General features: G+C 33.0%; 2 protein-coding genes across 2 annotated transcripts in view; both read right to left on the bottom strand.

Annotated features, from left to right (window-relative positions):
• Positions 1-3,716: 3,716 nt before the first annotated feature.
• On the bottom strand, positions 3,717-15,648 carry LOC106110111 (epithelial discoidin domain-containing receptor 1-like). The gene is made up of 7 exons (XM_013291822.1): positions 15,455-15,648; positions 15,166-15,324; positions 14,216-14,308; positions 13,087-13,228; positions 12,600-12,704; positions 12,182-12,347; positions 3,717-3,781 (listed from the first exon to the last, which is right to left on the bottom strand). Exons 3-7 carry the CDS (start codon positions 14,263-14,265, stop codon positions 3,765-3,767), a joined length of 480 nt encoding a protein of 159 aa, XP_013147276.1. The 5' UTR covers positions 14,266-14,308; positions 15,166-15,324; positions 15,455-15,648; the 3' UTR covers positions 3,717-3,764.
• LOC106110075 overlaps positions 15,162-21,296 on the bottom strand; it is a 38,836-nt gene continuing 32,701 nt past the window's right edge. Inside the window, exons 7-8 of the mRNA XM_013291762.1 lie at positions 15,455-15,579; positions 15,162-15,324 (exon numbers count right to left, since the gene is read on the bottom strand). Coding sequence (XP_013147216.1) covers positions 15,162-15,324; positions 15,455-15,579 — 288 coding nt within the window. The remainder of the gene's footprint in view (positions 15,325-15,454; positions 15,580-21,296) is intronic.

Here is a 21,296-nt window from a genome sequence, read left to right as displayed (position 1 = left end):
GATAGATTCTTATTGCTTTTTAAATTTCTTGTAAATTGTTTTTTTTATTTGTATATTTTTTTTTTACTTTAAGCATTATGTTCCTTATTTTAAGGTGTTATGTATATTTTGAATTTTATTGTATATGAGCAAGCGTATTATTTAGCAATCACAAGTTCTGAAGACAGAGAATTTCTGCAGAAAACATTCCGTTATATTTATTAAGCGATTTTTTGTTAGGTTTATTTAGTACCTAATTTTAAATATTTTAATAAGTGATATTGGTATGATATAGTATTTTGATTAGATTTTTGACTCATTACAATTTATTACTAAGAATAAGTATATCTTAAGTGATTGTATGCGATTCTTTATACTTGGTTATTTTTTAATTACCAGAAAAAACCGGTAAGGTAGAATAATTGTACGATATTAAATATATCGTTTTTATTCGCATTTTTACAGTGTGCGCGCTTGCATACTCTTGTACATTTTTCTACCAAAAATTAAATTTTTGGTAGGATTTTTTTTTTCATAAATGTGATCAGTATCGGCGATAGGTAACACTATGTCTTTCTGGTAAATAAATAAATACCCTATATAAGTGTAGTTGTATTTGATATTCTTAAGAAAAATTAAGAAGAATAACGAATTGGTTTATTTTTAATTTCTTAGCATAATTTTTTTTCAACTATTTGTATTAATTTTTATAAGTTCGGTAGACTCTTTGAAATTGTTTTGTTTACAAAACTGAGAACAACAGTTTAACTGTTAAAATATGGGCTACTCACATCAGTTTAACTGTACAGTTTGACTTCAGTTATAATTGAACGTGTGTAGTGGAATTAAGTAGACGATGTCGTGGGTTTCCACTGACAATATGCGTATGTAAAATGATAATTTTATCTCGTTAAATCTCAGTGTATAACTTTTTGTTAGTTATGTTTTTTCTTACGTATTAATTGTGTTTTCCGAACAAAAGAAACTTATGATCATCACAATGCTTTGTAGTCAGTTTTTGTTCAGAAGTGGTCTTCAGTGTTCTCATACTCATACATTAAAAAGACCACTTAAAGACTTAAAGACCACCGTTTGAGTGTGGCAGTAACATTTGTTAATTCACTATAAATTAAGCGATTTTTCTCCATATATAAACAGAAGCTGTAATTCCGGCTAGTCATATTAAGACTATCGTGTAGATCCATAGAATAGGTATATTATCCCAGTATAGATGACATAGTTTACAATAGGTGTTCGACTTGGCTTTTGAGCGAGGTATAAGTTTGGCGTCGTGTGTGATTTTCAAATATATTGAAGGCTCGGAACATCACGGTTGTCTGCAGAACACAAGTGTAGCGACAGTTTACAGGAAGACATGGGAGCCGACAAAAACATTGAAACGCACTACAAAAAATAACTAATAGCATTTTCATATGCTACAAAGAAATATAGAAGTAAATTCTAATTTTACCGAATAGGTTTTTTTTGTTGTTTTTTTTTTCGACAAAATGTTAGGAAAAAATAGTTTCATCGTTGGTTTTCCGAATTAATTTTGAGTAAAGATTACTATGTTAAAATTAAATTTCTACCGTATATTGCTTTCAAATAGTGTCAAAACTACAATTATCTATCGCTCAAAAAACCATGTCGTCTAAAAATAATCTTATAGTACATAATATTTACAGTAATTAGTTTATTCATATAATCGTAATCATACCAATTATTTCATCACAATGTCTAGGTTAACCGATTTCTTTAAAAGCTAAGAGCGAGCAAACACCTTTGAATAAACTATCGCACGACTGTTGCACGATTGTCGATTGTTTCGCAGCCAATTAAACTGTTTAGTTGCACAATTAAAAATGTAGTGTGCGCACCTCCATATAAGCTCACATGAATCAAAGCGAGATAGTTGTGAGATGTTTAATCAAAGGTAAGCACGCTCTAAGTGGTCAGGGATTTCATTCCTTTGTTTAGGCAGCTTTTGTTGTTTTTATGTTTAAATTTTTTAATTGATGTTGCATATTATAATAAATGAATATACTGTAGAATTCTGTTTTTTCATTGTTGATATAATTTTAATATATCCAATCAAATTAGTACAACACTAGTCCATTTGATATCTAGAAAAAGGGTTTATAAAGTTTTGACTAGGATGTACACGCGAACTTGCGTTGGCTATCGATAACAACACACGGTCGTAATATAAATACATGTGAGCATAACAAGCAAACTAGGCTGACTGAAATAAACTATTATGTAGATGTTGTTTTCATTTACCGATCAATGCTTTCAGCAATTGTTATTTTTGATATTGCCAAGCGAAAAATGTTGGCTCAGCTGTGTGCTCTGCTTTCGAGCCTTAATTTACTTAGTATTATGATGCGAAGCCAATGCGAGTTTTTCGACTCGGGAGATTGTTTCTGTGGCGAATAAAAATTATGACCCCTTTAAGTGTATACCATATGCAGTGCGATTAAAAAATGAGGTAAGTTGTTACTGTACGTAACACTAAAGGCCTGTCCTACCGAATTGTAAATTGTCTGATAACAATCCCACTTATAATATATGCGATGGAAATATCAGATTTTGTTACTTTATCTGACTGACGTCATTTTTAAGCTATCTGAACCTCTACCATTCACTGGTGGGATAGGCCCTAACTCTACAAAGTAACACTGCTGCTATATTAAAAAGAGGTAAGTATTGGAACAAGCTGCAGGCGTCAGTTATTCCATTCGAGTATAAGGTGTGCATCTTCAAAAGCAAATAGACGTTTACCAAGCTAGCTCTATCTTTCCATGACATCAATTAACGTCAGCAGAGATCATGGTATTTAAAAAAATTAAAGTAGGCCTCCGTTAGGGACGAGAAAGCTGAGGAGATCGATTAAAAGAGTCGTAAGTATTATGATCACCAGCTCACTATACGTCCCCACTGAGGAGCTCAGATTCTACCCTAAGCTAGGGTTGCTAAGCCTTAGTCAATACTGGCACAGTGCGAGTTGGTTGACTTCACACAGTTAGAATTTCTTTTCCGATATGTTTAGGTTGCACGATGTTTTCCTTCTCCGCAAGAACGTCAGGTAAACATACGAAATTCAAAAACCACATCGGTACATGGCGGGATTCGAACCCACGACCTGTAGCTAACAAGTCTAATGCTTAAACACTGAGTCATCGACGTATTGTTATATATATACTTGCTTTGACCGCGGGGAATTTAAAAACAGTGAGTAGCCTGCGTAATCTAGACTATCCTCTACATCTTGTTCAAATATCATCGAAATCCGTTCAGCAGTTTAGGCTACAAACTCCAACAGACATCCGTCTAAACTTTCGCATTTATAATATTAGTAAGATTATAAAGTGGAGAAAAAGGTTCAGGGTTTGTAAGTATTATGAGCCTTTCAATAAGAAGCGATACAAAATCAACGACTGTGGAGGCCACAATATATTATCTTGGTTTAGGTTTAAAGACTTCTATTATCAGAAATTCAATGTATTATTCTTAGCCAATCATTATTATTCTTAGTCCTATATCTTTTCTATTCCTTTCTCTTATCCCTACTTCGCTCTATTTTATCCATTTCTTACTTTCCTTAAAAATAATGTGTTTTGGTAGAGTAGGTTTAAAAATAAAACAACACTTTATTGACATATATTCAACATTTATTTAACATTTAAAATTACATAAAAAGGAGGCATTTTTGCCTTAAAAGTCTTCCATTATTTAGTGTTCCTACAGAATTGATTTCATTTTAAGAGCGTGAAGTTTCTACACAATCAAGATAGACACCAATCTAAAAAGTACAATTAAATAAGCGCATTAGAAAATGACACAGAAAGGTTTGATTAATAATCATTTACTGCATATTAGTCTCGAAAAGATAAAATGAGAAAACCTTTCAGTGTTTATTTTCAAGACATTGGTTAGCAACTAATTGTATTTCTGGTTTTTATCATTGAAGACATCACGACAAGATTACATCGAATTGATCTATTACAGCAAGTAAGTTAACAGATATTTATAGACACATAGAACACTGAAAACATCAATAATGTAATCACAATACTATGGGTAGGGATCAAAAGCCACTTACAATAGACTTGATTAAGTATAATCAAACAATTATACACGCAATATATTAAAAGACTTAATTTAAAAGTAAATAATATAAATATATAATATAATAATGAGATATTTTGTAATGGATATGTTTTGAAAGTTAAATATGGCCGTTCACAGATATGGTAAATTTAAAATTCTACTAAATAATTATATACTACATATAGAAAGTAACAAAAATTTAATTATTATCAAACACAAAGTTCTATTGTCTATAAACTATATATGACTAAATAAAAGATCACAGCTAGTTTATAGATAATTTTATGAAATTTTATACAACATTCTTACAAATTTTCCATAACTGGACCTTACTTTTCGCTAATATAATTTTCTTGACCTGACAAGATGTTATTGTTAGTGATGTACTGACTATTTTGGATGGTGTTAGAGATATCGATATTTTATAGCATTTAAAGTCATTTTATCGTATGTACGTTAGAAATATGTTATGATCGAATACGCGAATCATTGGTCCCAACACTCAGTAAGCGGCCTTTCGCAGATAATACGCATAACGTTGAATCTCCACTGACGTAGCACCCGTATTACAATGTTGCCATCCCTCTCATTCTCTTTGAAAATAACAGTGATAGTAATAGTGTTAAAAAAAGTGCCACGATATTTGAAATTCACGTTTAAAGATGTTAAATAGTATTTTTGCGATAGACCTTTCCTTTCTAATTACATGCCAATTTTTAAATCAATAGAAATATAATTAATACATAAAAATAAATAATAACATTATAAGTATTTTGACACAGGTTTTGATAAGTAAATATAAATATATGATATGAAGTAATGGTAGAAAGATCGTATGCCCTATACAATTACACCAATAGCAAAAAGGAGGACACATGAAAACATATATCGACATTGATTGACATGCATATTTTGTAATCTACAGGACGTTAGATCAAAATTACGCTATGTAAAGGTACTATAATTTATTAATATGAATAACTTAGTATACGTAAACACTTAGATATGCTGCACTCTTGGCTAAATCCCATTCATAATACGTAAATTTAAAAGTTACATAAATTTAATAATTATAATGATTCTAATACATCGTTGAGTTTATAAAGTAACAAATACATTAAATGTCGTCTTATTTAGATTTTATTAACGACTTATGGGATATTTGACATACAGATTATTTTTATTTTAACATACGTGCAACCCAACTATTGACGAACTGCAGATAGATAGGAAAACTTTTACATAAATTTTCAATAACATTCGTTGTACGGAACCCACGATTTTTATCAATGTTTCAATGTATGCTCTAATTTTATACTTTAAAATACAATAATTAATGTTTACATGATATTACATTATGATGATTAACACTAATTTCTAACTCTATAAAATGAAATACATTCTTGCAGGGACGAGCCTAACCTAGGTTACCTGTTTTCCTTCAATTTCATTTAGTTCTAATTATGGTTATATGTAGATATACAAAGAGCCAGTGGAGTTAGATTGATGTTAGCACGATGCTTCTAGATTATACTTATATTAAAATTAATATTACCTAATTTATAAAATCACGGCCTAACTCACCTGTAGTAAATACCAACTGGTCAATTACGCCGTATTTTACATTAGCATAGAATGATGTAAGTTTTATTAAACTAGAGATTATTTTAAATTTAAATATTACTTATATTAAAACTTAAAAATATAATTATTCTAAGTAATTAGTTATGTATATTAGTTATGTTCATATTACTCGTAAAATATTCACAAGAAATACGCCGGCTCTGATTTTACTCCTCTACTTCCTTACTATTGTACGATTAAATTATACAAAAAATAATCTGACTATTTTAGTAATATATGTACAAGAGATCCAGAAAATTAATCCAAATGTTAACTGAAGAGTTATGAGCTAAGAAATAAAACTTTATCTAACCAAAACAATAAAGACACTTATTAGCTAAAGATTATATCTAATTTTCAATCACTTTCACACATTCATACATTTTTTTTCCAACTAAGTACGTGCCTTTAAATTTTATTCCCGATCACTAGTTAAAATTCCAATCAAAACTTCGTTTACAGTACTTCAATCAAACCAAAATTTATTTTAATTTTTTTTATACATTCATCAACAATCACACTTTCCTTAATTCTATAGGCAATTAATTTGCCATCGTACAAGACTAACTAAATATATTAGAGTGGTAATTTATTTATATTGCAATTGTCATTTTTTTGACGTTATTAGATGTAAATGTCCCTTTTCGTATCTCACTCTTAACGGGTGTGTTATCTTATTACTAAAATCCTATTCTACATTATATCATTTACTCGAATCCTTAATTGTACTATTTACAGTTGGCAGCTAATTTGCCTATTACTAAATAAACAGATTTCGGGTGGGATCAGCTTCCCTACTCTTTAACTAATTTGAATTTTCCTAGCAATCTTTGGCTATTTACTAAGTGATTATGGATAAACTGTTTGGGATCATATTCCTTAAACTTGCTGCATATTTTCAGTTATAACTGGACAATTGAAATGTGCAGTTACTGCGAGCATAGGCAAAACTTTAACTACATATTAATTGATAGTTAAAATTTTATCTACCTACACATAATGTATAACTGTACAATTCGATTGTTCAATTAGATAGACGAGTAGTTTACTTTAAAACGATATTGCATTGTGTATTCCACAGTTGTTTTGATTATTGGTCCTAGTCATATAAATGATCGTAATTTAGTTAAAATTTCGTTAGAGAACAAGGAGGCTTATTTCGCAGTACTTATTGATAGATTTGGGGATGAGATCTTTTGTCCCTGTTTGTATCACCCTACATCTGTTGCAGACATAATAATAAACGTGGTAAGACACAGTTGTGGACCTACAGTCATCAATATGTACAATTTCCACTAAATCATCCCTTTATTATGCAGTATCCGTTTTTCTAACGATATTCTAATATTCTAATGAGACGATGAAACGCAAAGATAAATCTCAACCAGCATCAATCTACGAATGATTTGACTAATTACATCTAAAATTACAAACTAACACACACCTGTCATCCATCCCAGTTACACAACATAATGATAAATTTAATGAGATGGTAATCTAATTAAACACTGCATAACAATAAGGTGTCGTGTAATGCCACATTTATTCTTAAGTCCCAAAACTACGTTTATTACATATCTAATTAAAAACTATTAATGCTTTGTTCGCGGTACACGCAGGATTTTGTTAAAAATTTAAAAATAAACATCATAACGAACTGAAAATTATCCTATCTTACGCTATAGCATCGTGCATTGAGATTGTCTCGAAATCTGAATCGCGACATGACTTCTGATGGCAAACGTCATTTTTATTGATGTTATTGGATAAGATGTAATTATCCCTAATCGTATTTCAACGGTTGTGTTATCCTAATCCTACCACACATCATCTCCTACACTATCATTTATATTAATCCTTAATTTTACTATTTACAGTTGGCAGCTAATTTGCCTATATACAACACTAATTAAACAGATTTCGGGTGGGATCAGCTTCCCTATTCTTTAATAAAATTCGAGTTGCCAAGCGATCTTCGACTAGTTCAAAGTGTTTATACATAAACTGACTGATATTAGTGTCCTTGTCACGTAAAGCCCGCTTTATACATCGTAAGTTTTAACTAGACAGTCGAACTGTATGGTCGAATGTGTGCGTGTGTAATCTAAATGTAGCAGTAATTGATAGTTTTGGATTTGATGCTTTATAATAAGATGTCTTTTTATTTGCAATACACATGCTCCCCATATGGTTCAACTCAACTTGCTTTTTGAATCTATTTATTTAAAAGTGATGGTCTTCAATTACTATTTTTATTACATTATAAGAGCAGGGTGCAAACTGTCGGCAGAAACATCGAGAATTTCATCGACGCACATGGATATCTGTAATAGCAGAAGAACTGCAGATGGCTTGCCGGCCTTTGAGAACGTGATATGCTCGCTTTTGTAAGATTCAAAGTTGTAGCGGTTTGGAAATACCGCCAACGACAGACCATTCCAAAACGTGGCTGTGTGAGGTAGAAAGTTTCGCGAAAACCACACAGTTGAGGATTGCCAGCCATCGAGATGGTGTGGATGGTACCGGCGGTCTGTCAAATCGTTTGATGTTTGGACTTGGCGGCAGGAATTGTTCCAAACAATTCTTCAAAGCACTCTCCGTGGTAGATGCGGTAAAAATGCAGAGGAAACTTACGTCCCTCCAGAAGGACAGTGTGTTATGCCGATAAATAAGACCTCGATCGTTGTCTATTCGAATCACTCACAGTTGTACGTGGTCAAGGGAAGAAGTTGGTATTTGGTGGCACTAGCCCAGTGATGCAAGCAGTATTCCATGTGGGGCCGAACTTGCGCTTTATACAGGGTGATTCTTAACGGACGGATCAATGTTTTTGTGGAGGTAGAAGACCTCAATAGCTATCGTTAAAGCGCAAAGTATATCGACCGATTTACTTATAAAGTATATACTTTTAAAATTATCTAATTTTTAGTAAAAAAAATCGTAAAAGTCAGATTTCCGAAGAATATTGTGAATTCATTATTTTGGACGTACAGACAGATATTAGGCGGAAATCTGATTTATACGATTTTTTTACTAAAAAATAGTTAACTTTAAAACTATGGAAAATCGGGCAATGTACTTTGAACTTACACGATAGCTTTCGAGGTCCTCTAACTCCACAAAACCGTTGATCCGTCCGTTAAAAAACATCCTGTATAAAGCTGAATGCGGAGGCGGACTAGAAATACTGCTTCGTTCTGCTAAACACACCCAGTATTTTGGAAGCCAGTTTGGCCTTGCTTTCAAAGTGACCGCGAAACTAAACGTCATTTGATACGTCAACGCCGAGATTACTGATACTGGCGGAGGCAACCAAGAGAGTGCTCTCGTAGCAAAGATCTACGACAAAGTGTTGTTTTTCACTAACACTTCTAAAAAATAGTGAACAATTTTTGAATTACAGATAAAACGGAATTAATGTTTTTAAATATAACTGTATCCTTTTTTTCAAAATCTGAGTACTATTTCCAGTAATTGTTGGTGGGGAGGGAGTTTAAAATACTAGTACACTTAGTTGATACTGTGTGCTACTTGTCCGCATGTGTGGTTGGTTCTGTCACTATAATATCAATGCTTATTACATTTACCTCAGACAAAACTTTAATTGTGCATTATAAGTTTGGCTACGCACGCACTTAACAATTTAACTTTACAGTTAAAACATAGGTTGCGTACCGGGCTTTACAACGCTATACTATTACGTTTTTCGCAGTTGTCATAAATGTCAGTGATGATTTCTCCTAGTAATATAAATGATCGTATTTTAGTTGGCAATTAAAATTTCATTAGAAAACAAGGAGGCTGATTTCGCAGTACTTATTGATAGATTTGGGGATGAGATATTTTTGTCCCTGTTTGTATCACCCTACATCTGTTGCAGACATAATAATAAACGTGGTAAGACACAGTTGTGAACTTACAGTCATCAATTCAACCGTAATCTTATGTGCAATTTCCACTAAATCCTCCCTTTATTATGCAGTATCCGTTTTTCTAACGATATTCTAATATTCTAATGAGACGATGAAACGCAAAGATAAATCTCAACCAGCATCAATCTACGAATGATTTGACTAATTACATCTAAGATTACAAACTAACACACACCTGTCATCCATCCCAGTTACACAACATAATAATAAATATAATGAGATGGTAATCTAATCAAACACTGCATAATAATAAGGTGTCGTGTAATGCCACATTAATTCTTAAGTCCCAAAACTACATTAATTATTATATATTTCTTAATTCTAATTATTGCAATGCGAGAATACACGCGAGATGCAAAAAATGTGGGAAATAAACACCATAATGAACTGAAAAATTACCCTAGACTACTCTACGCTACCTATCTACCACCCTACGCTATACTTCTGATGGTAAAAGTCATTTATTTGATGTTATTGGATAAGATGTAATTATCCCTGTTCGTATTTCACTCTTGCCGTATGTTATCCTTACCATCACTATTCCAAGCACATCTTATATCATACACTCAAACCCTTAACTCTTATTTACAGTTGGCAACTAATTTGCCTATATACAACACTAATAAACAGACTTGTATGGTGGGATCAGGTCCGTTATAATTTACATAAAGTTGCCAATCTTAGACTAATGTTCTCAAACTGACTGGGATTAGTGCTCTAGTCGCCTAAGGCTCGTTATACACGTTCAGTTTTAACTCAACAGTCGAACTGAACAGTTAAAATTGAGTGAGTTTATGAAGAAGTCATGTCGCACCTACATTTTTATTCTTATCAGATTTGTTGGAAGTGAGACTATCTTCATTCGAAAGTTTGAATAATTCGAAATCTTAACTTTATCCACTGGCTCATAGAAGAGGATGTTTATTCTTCTGAAAATGCTATGTTTTGCAGTTAATTCTACATTCTATATTTTAAAGATTAAATATTTATCACCCCATCTCTTAGGCAAGTCCCAGTACAATTACCTATTACTATTATCATTGAAGCATTGCATATTTGCAGTATGAGTATAGTAATGTAATTATTGTAATTGCAGCTGTGAAACGTATGGGATTATTCATTAGAAGCCGATGAATCAGGCGAGGTGTTAGGGGGATTTTTAATAATATTTACAAACATAATATTTAAATATAAATATATACTAGCGATAGGGATCAAAAATAGAAATACATATATACAGAAGTAATTCGGTAATTTGGATCATAATTATCAGTTCACACGACTGATGATCGTCTTTAGCAAACAAACACTCCGCAAAGTTGTCCAAAACTTCACTCAAAATATCCTTTTAACTCATCTGTCATGTGATCCGATATAAAAAATCATGATCGAAGAAAATAATAAGCCTATATCGATCGCCGCAGAGGGTAAAACTAATCTCTTAAAGTATATCTTAACATTTAAAAGAGGGTAAAAAAATAGGATTAGATTTTGGATATACAATTTGTAAAATGTTAGCACACTACTTTAACAAATCGTTTATCAACAAACAATGTACACCGGTGACAAGCTACTATAGTCAGTCCATGAGAATAACACCAATGTGACAAACGTTGAAAAATCAGTATCCTAGCATTTCACGGTAATAGACATTATTTTAACTAACGAATGTACCTGCGTCGATTAAAGTAGGATCCAACAAAGAAGGAATGCTACTTGGGGGTGGCAGTAATAGAGATAGAGGGCGCTAGCTAGACAGCGCTAGGGAGAGGTATGAAGCCATACATATTATCATTACGTCTATTAATATATTGACAAAAGATTTGACAGAACACGGGCTAACCTCCGAATAGCAATCACATTCCATTCCAAAGTCCATCTATCTAAATTTCCAATCTATGCATATGCATTAAAGCTACCTAAAAAGGCCACTCGGAGGTTTCACCGCCCGTGTAAGAAGTATTGGTTTCCCATTATATTAAGGTGAAGATACGTACTTTTGATATGATAGACTAAACTAAGCGTGATTTAATACGTTAAAATGATCGTATGATATATCAATGACATGTATCTTATAATAATACCATTTAAAATACTGATTAAGTAGAGTTAGGCCAACACTAGAGAAAAATCAACTAAAGCTAAACTTACATACTAATACAAAAAGCTCTTACAAGTTCGTTGATTTTATCTAGTATTGGCGAATATAATAATTCTAAAACGATACAATCAAAGAACTAAGTCCCATATTTTTGATACGTTTTAAAATATCTTCAATGGATATTATCCTTTACTTATATGTCGTAAATATCGTATAGCCGTGTTTTATAATACAAGTCTCATTCGATTAAAATCAAAACGGAAATATTGATTGAAACCACATGTTGACCAAAGATACAAAAAAAACTAAAGTCATTAATGTGGTTCCTAAGTATCGTAAAATGTAATCGCGTATAACGATTTTCAAATTTCAAATCCATAAAGAATGAAGATGTCAATTCAAGGAATAAAAGGTGGCTTACAGCCGTTGGTCATACGTTCGAGGAAGCGATGTAGGTCGTAGAAGCGCGGGCGCTGTTCAGGTTCACGACGCCAGCACTCGTGCATGAGGTCGTAGAGCTCTCGGCGGCAACGCGGCGGCGGCGCGGCCGGCACCCGGGCACCGCGACCGCCTCGACGCCACTCGTTCGCGTTTGCTATAACCTACAACAATCATAATCACGTATTAATTACACCGATTATACTCTCACAAGACGTACATAGCTTTGTAGCTTGTTATATTTTAAAGAGTGGATGGTAGAAATACCCGCTATATTTATTGTTAAATTTTAAATGATCGTATACGTCTATTAACAAACGTCTTGTACTTGAAATCAACAATTATATGAATAAAAAACTAGTACGTAGAGTAGTTTAGTAATATAAATAAAACAATGTGAGTAAAATGTAACTCACCTGGTTGTCATTCATTTCGTCGAAGGGCTTGACGAGGCAATAAGTTAATATTTCCCAGACTGTTACGCCGAATGACCACACATCGCTTGATGGAGCATAAACGCCCTAGAACAATGCAAGGAAATTAGAATTATTTTTAGTTAAATACAATATCGATATTATATCACAAATTACATCGTTTTCCCTGCGAAAATCTGTCAAGTATTCTAGACTGCAGAAAGTAAAATCTGAAAAATTATTTATTACTAGCTTTGGCCCGCGACTCCGTTTGCGTGGAAGTAGAAAAAACAAAAGTGTGTAACCCTATTTGTCTTCCAGACCATCCTCTACGTCTATGCCAAATTTCATCGAGATCCGTTCAGCCGTTTAGGCTACAAACTCTAACAAACATCCATTCATCAATCTAAACTTTCACATTTATAATATTAAGTAAGAATAACATTGGTAAGATTAGTATGATTATCTGTCGTACAAAAGTAATACTCACCATAAGCAAGCTTTCCCAAGCCATCCAACGTAAGGGGAAGCGGCAACCGTCAGCCATGATATGGTAATCAGTCACAAATTCTTCACAGAACATTGCGTAGTCAGATATCTTGATGTTAAGTTCTTCAGTCGCTGTTATATTCCTGTAAAATACCACATAGCGTTACGAAAAATTACATAGACATTGCTTAATATCCAATTTATGATTAACAAACTAATTTAAACTTTTAATCTCCGTTTTGTATTTTGGGTCTCCAATTTTGATCAAATTATGTTAGCTATCCATGGAAAGCTTAATAACATAAAAGGCAATGATGGTGAACTGCTAATGATTTTTCTTTAATGCAACATCGAAAACATGCAATTTTAGAACGACGTAATATTTATTTGTTAACGTCGAGATTATCTGATCTGTAAATGTTATTGGTTGTGTTGTTTGTCAAAATAAGTTAGATTAGTTTGACAATTTAGTAGAGATGGGTTGTATAAACTCAGGCATGAATCTTTCTTTTTTCGGATTTATCCTTATAGAAGTCGGAATCGACAGATTCATAGTAATATCGTATGAATTAAAAAAGAACACTGTTTTCTCAAATTAATAATGACCTGCAGAAACCTTACAAATAATAAGTGTAAATTTCAATTTCAATTTCAATTTCAAATAAATATTTATTATTACTACATCCGTACGTAATCGAATTGGATTTCGCTATTATCATTGTCATCGCTAAATTCTTTACAGTATAATCAATATTAGAATTGTCCTCTAAACAAGTTAATAAGAAAATAATAATTTTAGTTATGTTCGACAATATTTTTTTGGAATATCGATAATTTATAAATGTTCGCTAAATGTGTTTGTTTCGTCACCTGCCTATTAAGTACGGCATTTACCTTCATACAAAATTTAATTCGATACTTCATATGCATCACTTATCAAACTAATCTATTTTATTTAGACAATCTATAATTGTCAAATGCGATGTTGTCTTCCATTCGTGAATGGTTGACTGTAAGATGAAGTGAGGAGACTTTTAATTGTCAAATACGATGTTCTGTCTTCTATTCGTGAATGGGTGACTGGGTTTTATCTATCCTGGTTGGTATTACGCGATGGTGGTAGAACTCACCGTGCAGCTAGGTCTCGGTGTGTTAATTCGAACGATTCCAGATACTTCATGCCGGCTGCTATCTGACAGCATATGTGAGTCAAACTGGAGTAACTGAAACGTGTTCCGATAATTAAAACTAATTCAAACTAGGCAACTAAGACTACTAGAAAACCACCTCACTACTAACTTGAAAAATATGTAACTACTTAAAATAAACAAAAATTTTGTCGAACTCTGGTCTTTAATGTAATTTATCACGCTTACTATATGATCAAAACCGATTAGATAAATTGGAATGATTAAAATATCACTTTGTCTCACACTTTCCTCTTTATTTTAATTCTGAATTATTAAAATGAACTTCTACCAGTGTGAGACTATTATATTAGAGTATTGTTAAACGGGACGCTTGAGTGTCAGGTCTCGCTTTATAATAAGTAGTTTTTTACTTATTATTATCACAACTATTATGTATTCTGTGCGCACTATTTGTGAATGTAGTTTTTTTATTACACTTCATTTTTCGGGTCCTTGTATATGAGTCAAATTAGATAAAAAAAAAGGAATTTTAATATCACTTTTCTTGTCTAAGTGCTAATGTATTATTCACAGTTCTTTTTTTTACAGATGACATAATTTGTGATGTGCAAGTGTGCAGCAATATTGGTAGATAAGTATTTTGGTTTAAGCAAAAAGCAATGAAAAACAAACATGCATATTTGTAACTGATCTTTAACTCTATCTATACACTTCTGAACGAAACAAAATGTATTCTGCGCTCACACACGCATAGGGATGGTTTAAATTAAAAATTGAATTCGGTAGATGACGCTGGCATTGACTTTCCGGAGTTTGTATTGCTGAAAATGTAAAAGAACAACAGAAAAATCGTAAACAAAAGCCGCTAATAAATGCCTTCATGCAAGAGAATTTCTGGGGATCCACTAGTGCTTAAATCATACACTTACTTCAACTTTTGGTTCGTTTTCAGAATCGTCGGAAGGGGAGCAGCATCGCCGCGATCGAGGGCTGCGCATGGGGGCTCTAGCAGGCTTAAACCTAACACCCTCGCGAGTTGAGGATGCTTGAGCCCTGCGCCCCAAGTAGCTTCGCGGGCGAACGCCGCTCTACCACACACATAATCAGCTGTTCATTTGATGTACAGACTCCTACTGCTACTTTAGCCTATATATTAAGTCTATTAGTCTACTAGGTACACGTCGGAGCGGTCACGGTTGCCAACAATAGTATCCTTACTTGATATCGTTATGGCACCCGCGCCACAGCGTCTTGACAACAACACGCCGTCGGCGGCGGCCGCCATTGCTCGGGCACTCTTCGTCGCTGAGTTCTTCGATGCCGTCGGTGTCGCATATCTGGAGCTGTTGATAATATACGCCTTTTAGTTATATACACTTTATTTCACTTGGTATGTTCGAGTTGTACACTTCTAATCGGCCACCGTAGTTACCGCTGGATCTATAAGACAGACCTATGAGATATCTTTGTCCACGATTCGGTTGAGGTAGTACGGGACCGGAAATTGTAAATATAGAGGTATGATTAGTTGTTGGAGGCACTTTGGGCTGCACTACCCTAGTTTCTACATGATAATATATCATAGAAGTGTTATGGCATGTAGTGAAGTGAGGTAGGATACTTCGATCCATCTTCGGTCTACATACAGAGTGTTTCAGGAGGTTTTGACGCTTGTTTTTAGTTTACAAGGAAAGTGTTCAGCCATCACGTTTTCCTCAATACGAAAGTTTGATTTGTCAAGAATCACATAGACTATGAAATTATCACTTGATACTAAAACTCAATTAATATAATGAACTTTAAAATGCCCGTCATTGTTTTTCTGTTCTTCTTTATTGAACAAAACATGTGAATTTCTTAATTGCAAGTAGTTTTATAAAACTCCTTAATTGTGTTTGCCAGGCTTAAAGAGAGCAATGTATAGTAAACGTTTTTAAAAAGAAAATAATGGTTTTTGAAAAATTTACATTTTATTCCGCGGCACGCGTAAGGATTCCGGCGAAATAGTTCTTAAGCACGTAAATAGTAAGCGAGAAAGGAAAAAAATCCTGTACATTTCGTAAAAGCCTACTTTGGCCCAGTTTCTAAGTTTACCGAGCGTGCAAAATGGCTTTGCGCCTTGCGGATTTACAGACCTTGAGAATAAGCCAACTTTACAGTAAAGGTGGGTTGAGTCGCGAACGCTTATGTTCTCAGAAGGTTCGTTACTGTAAAAGGAAATTTACGTCGAGTAACATTTCAGCTGAGATTCCGGCTATTGTGTCATCTTGACTTTTATGTTTTACTGCGTAATGAAAAAAAATTAAATGAAGGGAAAGTTATGGAAATAATAAGTCTTTAGTGTGTAGACTTCTTCACAACAATACTTTCGGCGTTTTATTTCCAACTTGTCTAAAATAATTTTCTAGACTTCTTCTGGAACCGATACTTTAATTTATCTCTATTCTCTCCGAGGAATTATTAAGAAGATTCAAATATTCTCTTTTCAAGTATTAAAAATTTCAATTCAAAGGGGAATGTTAAAATGCCTATATTTTCTAGAGTATGTTGGGAATATCTTGGAACAAAGTTATGCAAAGAAGCAAAGAGCTTGCTTGTACTCTTTGTCATGAAAACTAGGTCTGATAATGCGATGTGTTGGAAGGCTCATTTACACGCAGAAAAAATATAACTTCTTCCTTTCAACACGTGCCGCTTTTAAAGCAAAGTTATCTTTTTTTGCACGAGTTAAGTAGATGAAGAATTTATTAATAAATAAAATAAATAAAAAGGAGGAGAATTTATTAAAGTACATAAATAAACTTAGCAGTAATTTATTAGGTTGAAAATAATGAATTAAATATTCTTAATTCAATAAATGAGATCTAAAGATAGATTGATACTAAACCATGGCTGTAAAAGTTTTTAAACCATACTAATATTATAAATGCGAAAGATTAGATGGATGAATAGATGTTAGATAGAGTTTGTAACCTAAACAGCTGATTGCATTTCGGTGACATCTGACATAGATGTAGATGATAGTTTGGAAGAACACAGAGGCTACTCGCATTTGTTCTTTTTTTAATCTACGCGGACGGAGTCACGGGCTTAATCTAGTATTAACTAATTCTAATGCATTGGATCTGTTTTGGCACCATATAAAATGTGAAGTACAATTAAATTTGTTTAATTTCGCGAAAGCTCAAAAGTAGCTCCTTAAAAGATCATCTTGATTTTTTGCTCAATTTTAATTGTCACTTTAACCTGCCCTTAGTGTTGGTTTGTTATACTATATCTATTAAGCGATTAGATTGTCTGCGACCAGTTAACTATGAGAGTTGCAGTTATTTAAAAAGATTGAGTAAAAGTTGGTGAAGTTAATAAAGTAAAATAATATAAAAGGGAAAACCGCAAATCACAAAAAATCCGGTAACTAATGGAATTAAAGTATTATTTGTTCAGGTGTCTTGTAGGTGTGTGGTTCGAGCAAACAACTTGAACAAAGTTGGGTCGCCGTATCGCTGCTACTCGCTACAGATAACTGCTCGCATCTAAACTTTGTTATTAACAAAGCATACTTTCCTTTTGTATTGATATTTAGTTTCCAAAACAATGTTTAGACTAGCTTTCGCCCGCGACTTCGTCAACATGGAATTTAAAAAAAACGGAAGTGATTAGCCTATGTGTTCTTCCTGATTATTCTTTACATCTATACCGAATTTCATCAAAATCCGTTCAGCCCTTTAGGCTACAAACTCTAACAATCATCAATTCAGCTAAACTTTCGCATTTATAATACTAGTATGATAAAATCAAAACTGATATATTTACCACAGTGAACTTATCTATAGATGTTCAAAAAACTACGTCGAACCGTTTATTTATCTTTGTCTTCTGCAATTAATTTCCAGTGAACATTGTGTTCTGAAGCTTCATCAAAATAATTAATAAAGACTTTGTGCGATAAATTGGTATTGACTCGTTCATTCGCACAATGAAAATATTTGTCGTGTTGTTAAAAAAATGTAGGCGTCAAAGTTTTAAGTGAGCAAATTATTTTTGAAATTCGTTCGCAATTCAGATGTGAAATTCGATGGCGCATTTTACGAGTTGACATGTCGTATCTGTTGTGTGAAAATATTATTACTGAGTTGAATATTACATTATAAATTCAATACCAGAAGTTTTAAATATATTTTTTTGTTTGTACTGTTTGAAAAATCTTTAATATACTAACCTATAATGTCCCAAATAACTAAAGTCACTATTTATTTTTACACGTCGAAATAAACTTAAACTAGATAAGTAGTTCTATCATCTAGTATATAATAATAGATTTTAAATCCAGTGTACAGAGATCCAATTTCTTTAAAGTTAATTTAAAAATTATACAAGCAAAATATTTTAGTCCGTAATGGTTAGGGTATCGCACCGTCAATGTGCAGGGTGTGGGGCCAAAGGGGGTTTAGCCGGCGGCCGGTAGATTGCATTTCCTTGCTACAGTCGCTAATCAATTTTTATGGCCATTTTTGCAAACCGGTTTACCCTCTCTAGACACAGTTCCACACGAGGGTAGTACGATGACACAGAGTAGTATGAGAGACTAGCAATGCTATTATACGTACCTCTACAAAGACAGTAGGTCAAATTTAAATTCAAATTAGCGATAATGCTAATGAAAACGACAAAACTCTCAAAGCCTATAGAAAAAACATGTACTGTTTCAAGTATTGAACTATTAGTACTGAACTATCTACTGCTCTATATCACTGTTCTGCACTAGTGTGAACAAAGCATAAGAGAGGGCAAGTGGTGTGAAAACTTACCGACAGGGCAATACTTAAATGGTGTAACGGTGAGCTAATGACCTCACTGAAATTAGGTATCCACAGTACACGTTATTAAAATTTAATTTTAATTAATTACTAATTTATATTGGATTTACGTGGATATTCAATTAAAGATAATAAAAAAAAAAAACTAGAAAACATAGGATGTTTAATCAATATTAGATTTTGGAAGTTATTATTTATATAATTAATATGGTAATATATGTTTTCTAATTGTGATGACCTTATGAGGTGAGCCTAATTATTTCTCTAATGGACAATCTGCTAATTGAAATTAATTCAATAGGATTAGAGATAATGCAACGTTAATTAATTCTCAAAGTAATAGGATCGTAAGCAATGCAATAATCTCGTAGTTAACGCTTCATTACTTACATTTATAAATTTAAAGAGCATAGTAAGTTTCCATTGCTGAAATTATGTATAAAAATATATGAAATATTCTTATTGCCCTCAGTAATTATTTATTTAGCAATTAAGAGTTTTTAGGCAATATATTAACGGAAACGAATTGCATATGTTATTGGAATTACAAAAAAAAAATCATTTCAGATTTTCAAGAATAATTAATTCTCGATAATTGTCCTTGATATTTTATTTGCTTACGTTCCATTTCGAGCACCAGATGTTTCATGTATTACTTATTGTAAAGTTTCTTTGCATAGAAACGTGAGAAATAACGATTGTAGTTTTTGAAATGCCACCCTCGAACGCCCTAGGGGTGACAGCGAAACTGCATCCGAATAACGAGAATTGGACTCGTCTAAGGAATACAACGGCCACTTGTGACTGAAGCACATCACTCGTCTAGCGCCTCCGTCAACTTAACATGTAACTTAAATATAAATATAGCTTTGAGTGGAAACCCTAATTTTCAAAGGATAGGTGAAAGGTACTTACGGTCATTAATGCTGGGTTGCTGAGATTTCTTTTTATTTTCTTATTATTTAGTGATTTGTTATTGTTAGGTTGAAGTATGTCTCAACTCGGAAACGCATTTTATGAAGTCATAGAACCAAAACAATTAATGAATAGTTAAAAGTAATTAGCTGGGAAACTGGTCATAGATGTAACAGTTTTCAGAGTCAATCTGGCCATGGTTTATTAATTGCTTTCAAGTATTAAACTATTGTTAAATCAGAAAAGTACTCGTAGTAATGTTAATAAAAATGCATTGTATTAAATAGCTCGATATTTAATAAAACCAATGATTCTCAACGCTCAGGATTACGGAGATTGTAAGAAAGTAATAAAGCGTAACTTACGACCTTTGCAAGTAATAAACTGGGGGAGTTTTAATAATGGGTGTGTGATAACGCCGCTATTCGCCTCCGTTTGGAATCCCCTCACTTTTAACGAAAGTATTTAAAAATTCCATTTGGCTGTCAATTTGCCGGGTGCTATTTCACACCGGCCCTCAACGCGATGTATGCTTTTTCATTTATATTTAACGTATCGTTTCATTAGAATAAATATTCATGAGAATTGTGCTTGAATAAACAGAGCTGTTAGAAGCGGTCGTGTTCTGGGGAAACGTTTTTATGAATATCATAAATATCGAAAAATAAATGTTTCAAGGAAATTAAATGTGATTTTTTACTCAATATATTGTAATAACATTTTACCTTTATTTTAATTACTGTAAAGGTGTAGCTACGAAGAAATAGTACTTAAGAATTACTAAGAAAATCTTTTTAATACATTTTCTTCCTCCAAAAAAAAATATTTGCTTACATTATCATTATATTATGAAGGGGAAGAAAGTTTAGATGAATTAATAGATTTTGTTATTTGGCAACTCAAGAATGGGTGAACTTATCAGAATGAAACAAGGAACATAGATAACAATCTGGACTACCGCGTGGACTCACTAGTCATGTTCATAAATGCAGTTTTTTTTTTATAACATAAGGTGGCAAACGAGCAAGAGGTCACCTGAATCCACTGAAATGGAAAGGGACCTTTGCCCATAAACTTCCGCAATTGCAGATGCGTTGCCTACCCTTAATTGACGGGGGAGGAGACGCACATAAAAAGGACATTTACTTTGCTATGCGTCTTCTTAACCGTTAAATTTTCCTTCCCATCCTTTCCTCTTAAAAATGGGTGGAAAGGGAAAGGGACTAGAATTAGGCCTCCGCAGGTGCACAAAGTCAGGGGCAAAAACAAGTAGTCATATAAATTAATAACAAATAATGAAACTTCCACTTGTCTGTCAAAGAGGAAAG

The sequence above is a fragment of the Papilio polytes genome, unplaced genomic scaffold (genome assembly GCF_000836215.1).
Source record: "Papilio polytes unplaced genomic scaffold, Ppol_1.0 DF820889.1, whole genome shotgun sequence".
NCBI classification, from domain to species: Eukaryota; Metazoa; Arthropoda; class Insecta; order Lepidoptera; family Papilionidae; genus Papilio; species Papilio polytes.
This window is presented reverse-complemented; position numbering and strand designations above follow the sequence as displayed.

Coding starts and splice junctions, on each gene's coding strand:
- LOC106110111 (XM_013291822.1), bottom strand. CDS start 14,265: ATGAAGTATCTGGAATCGTTCGAATTAACACACCGAGACCTAGCTGCA. Junction 13,229..14,215: donor CACCGAGACCTAGCTGCACG/GTGAGTTCTACC, acceptor GGTATTTTACAG/GAATATAACAGCGACTGAAG. Junction 12,705..13,086: donor CTTGGGAAAGCTTGCTTATG/GTGAGTATTACT, acceptor GCATTGTTCTAG/GGCGTTTATGCTCCATCAAG.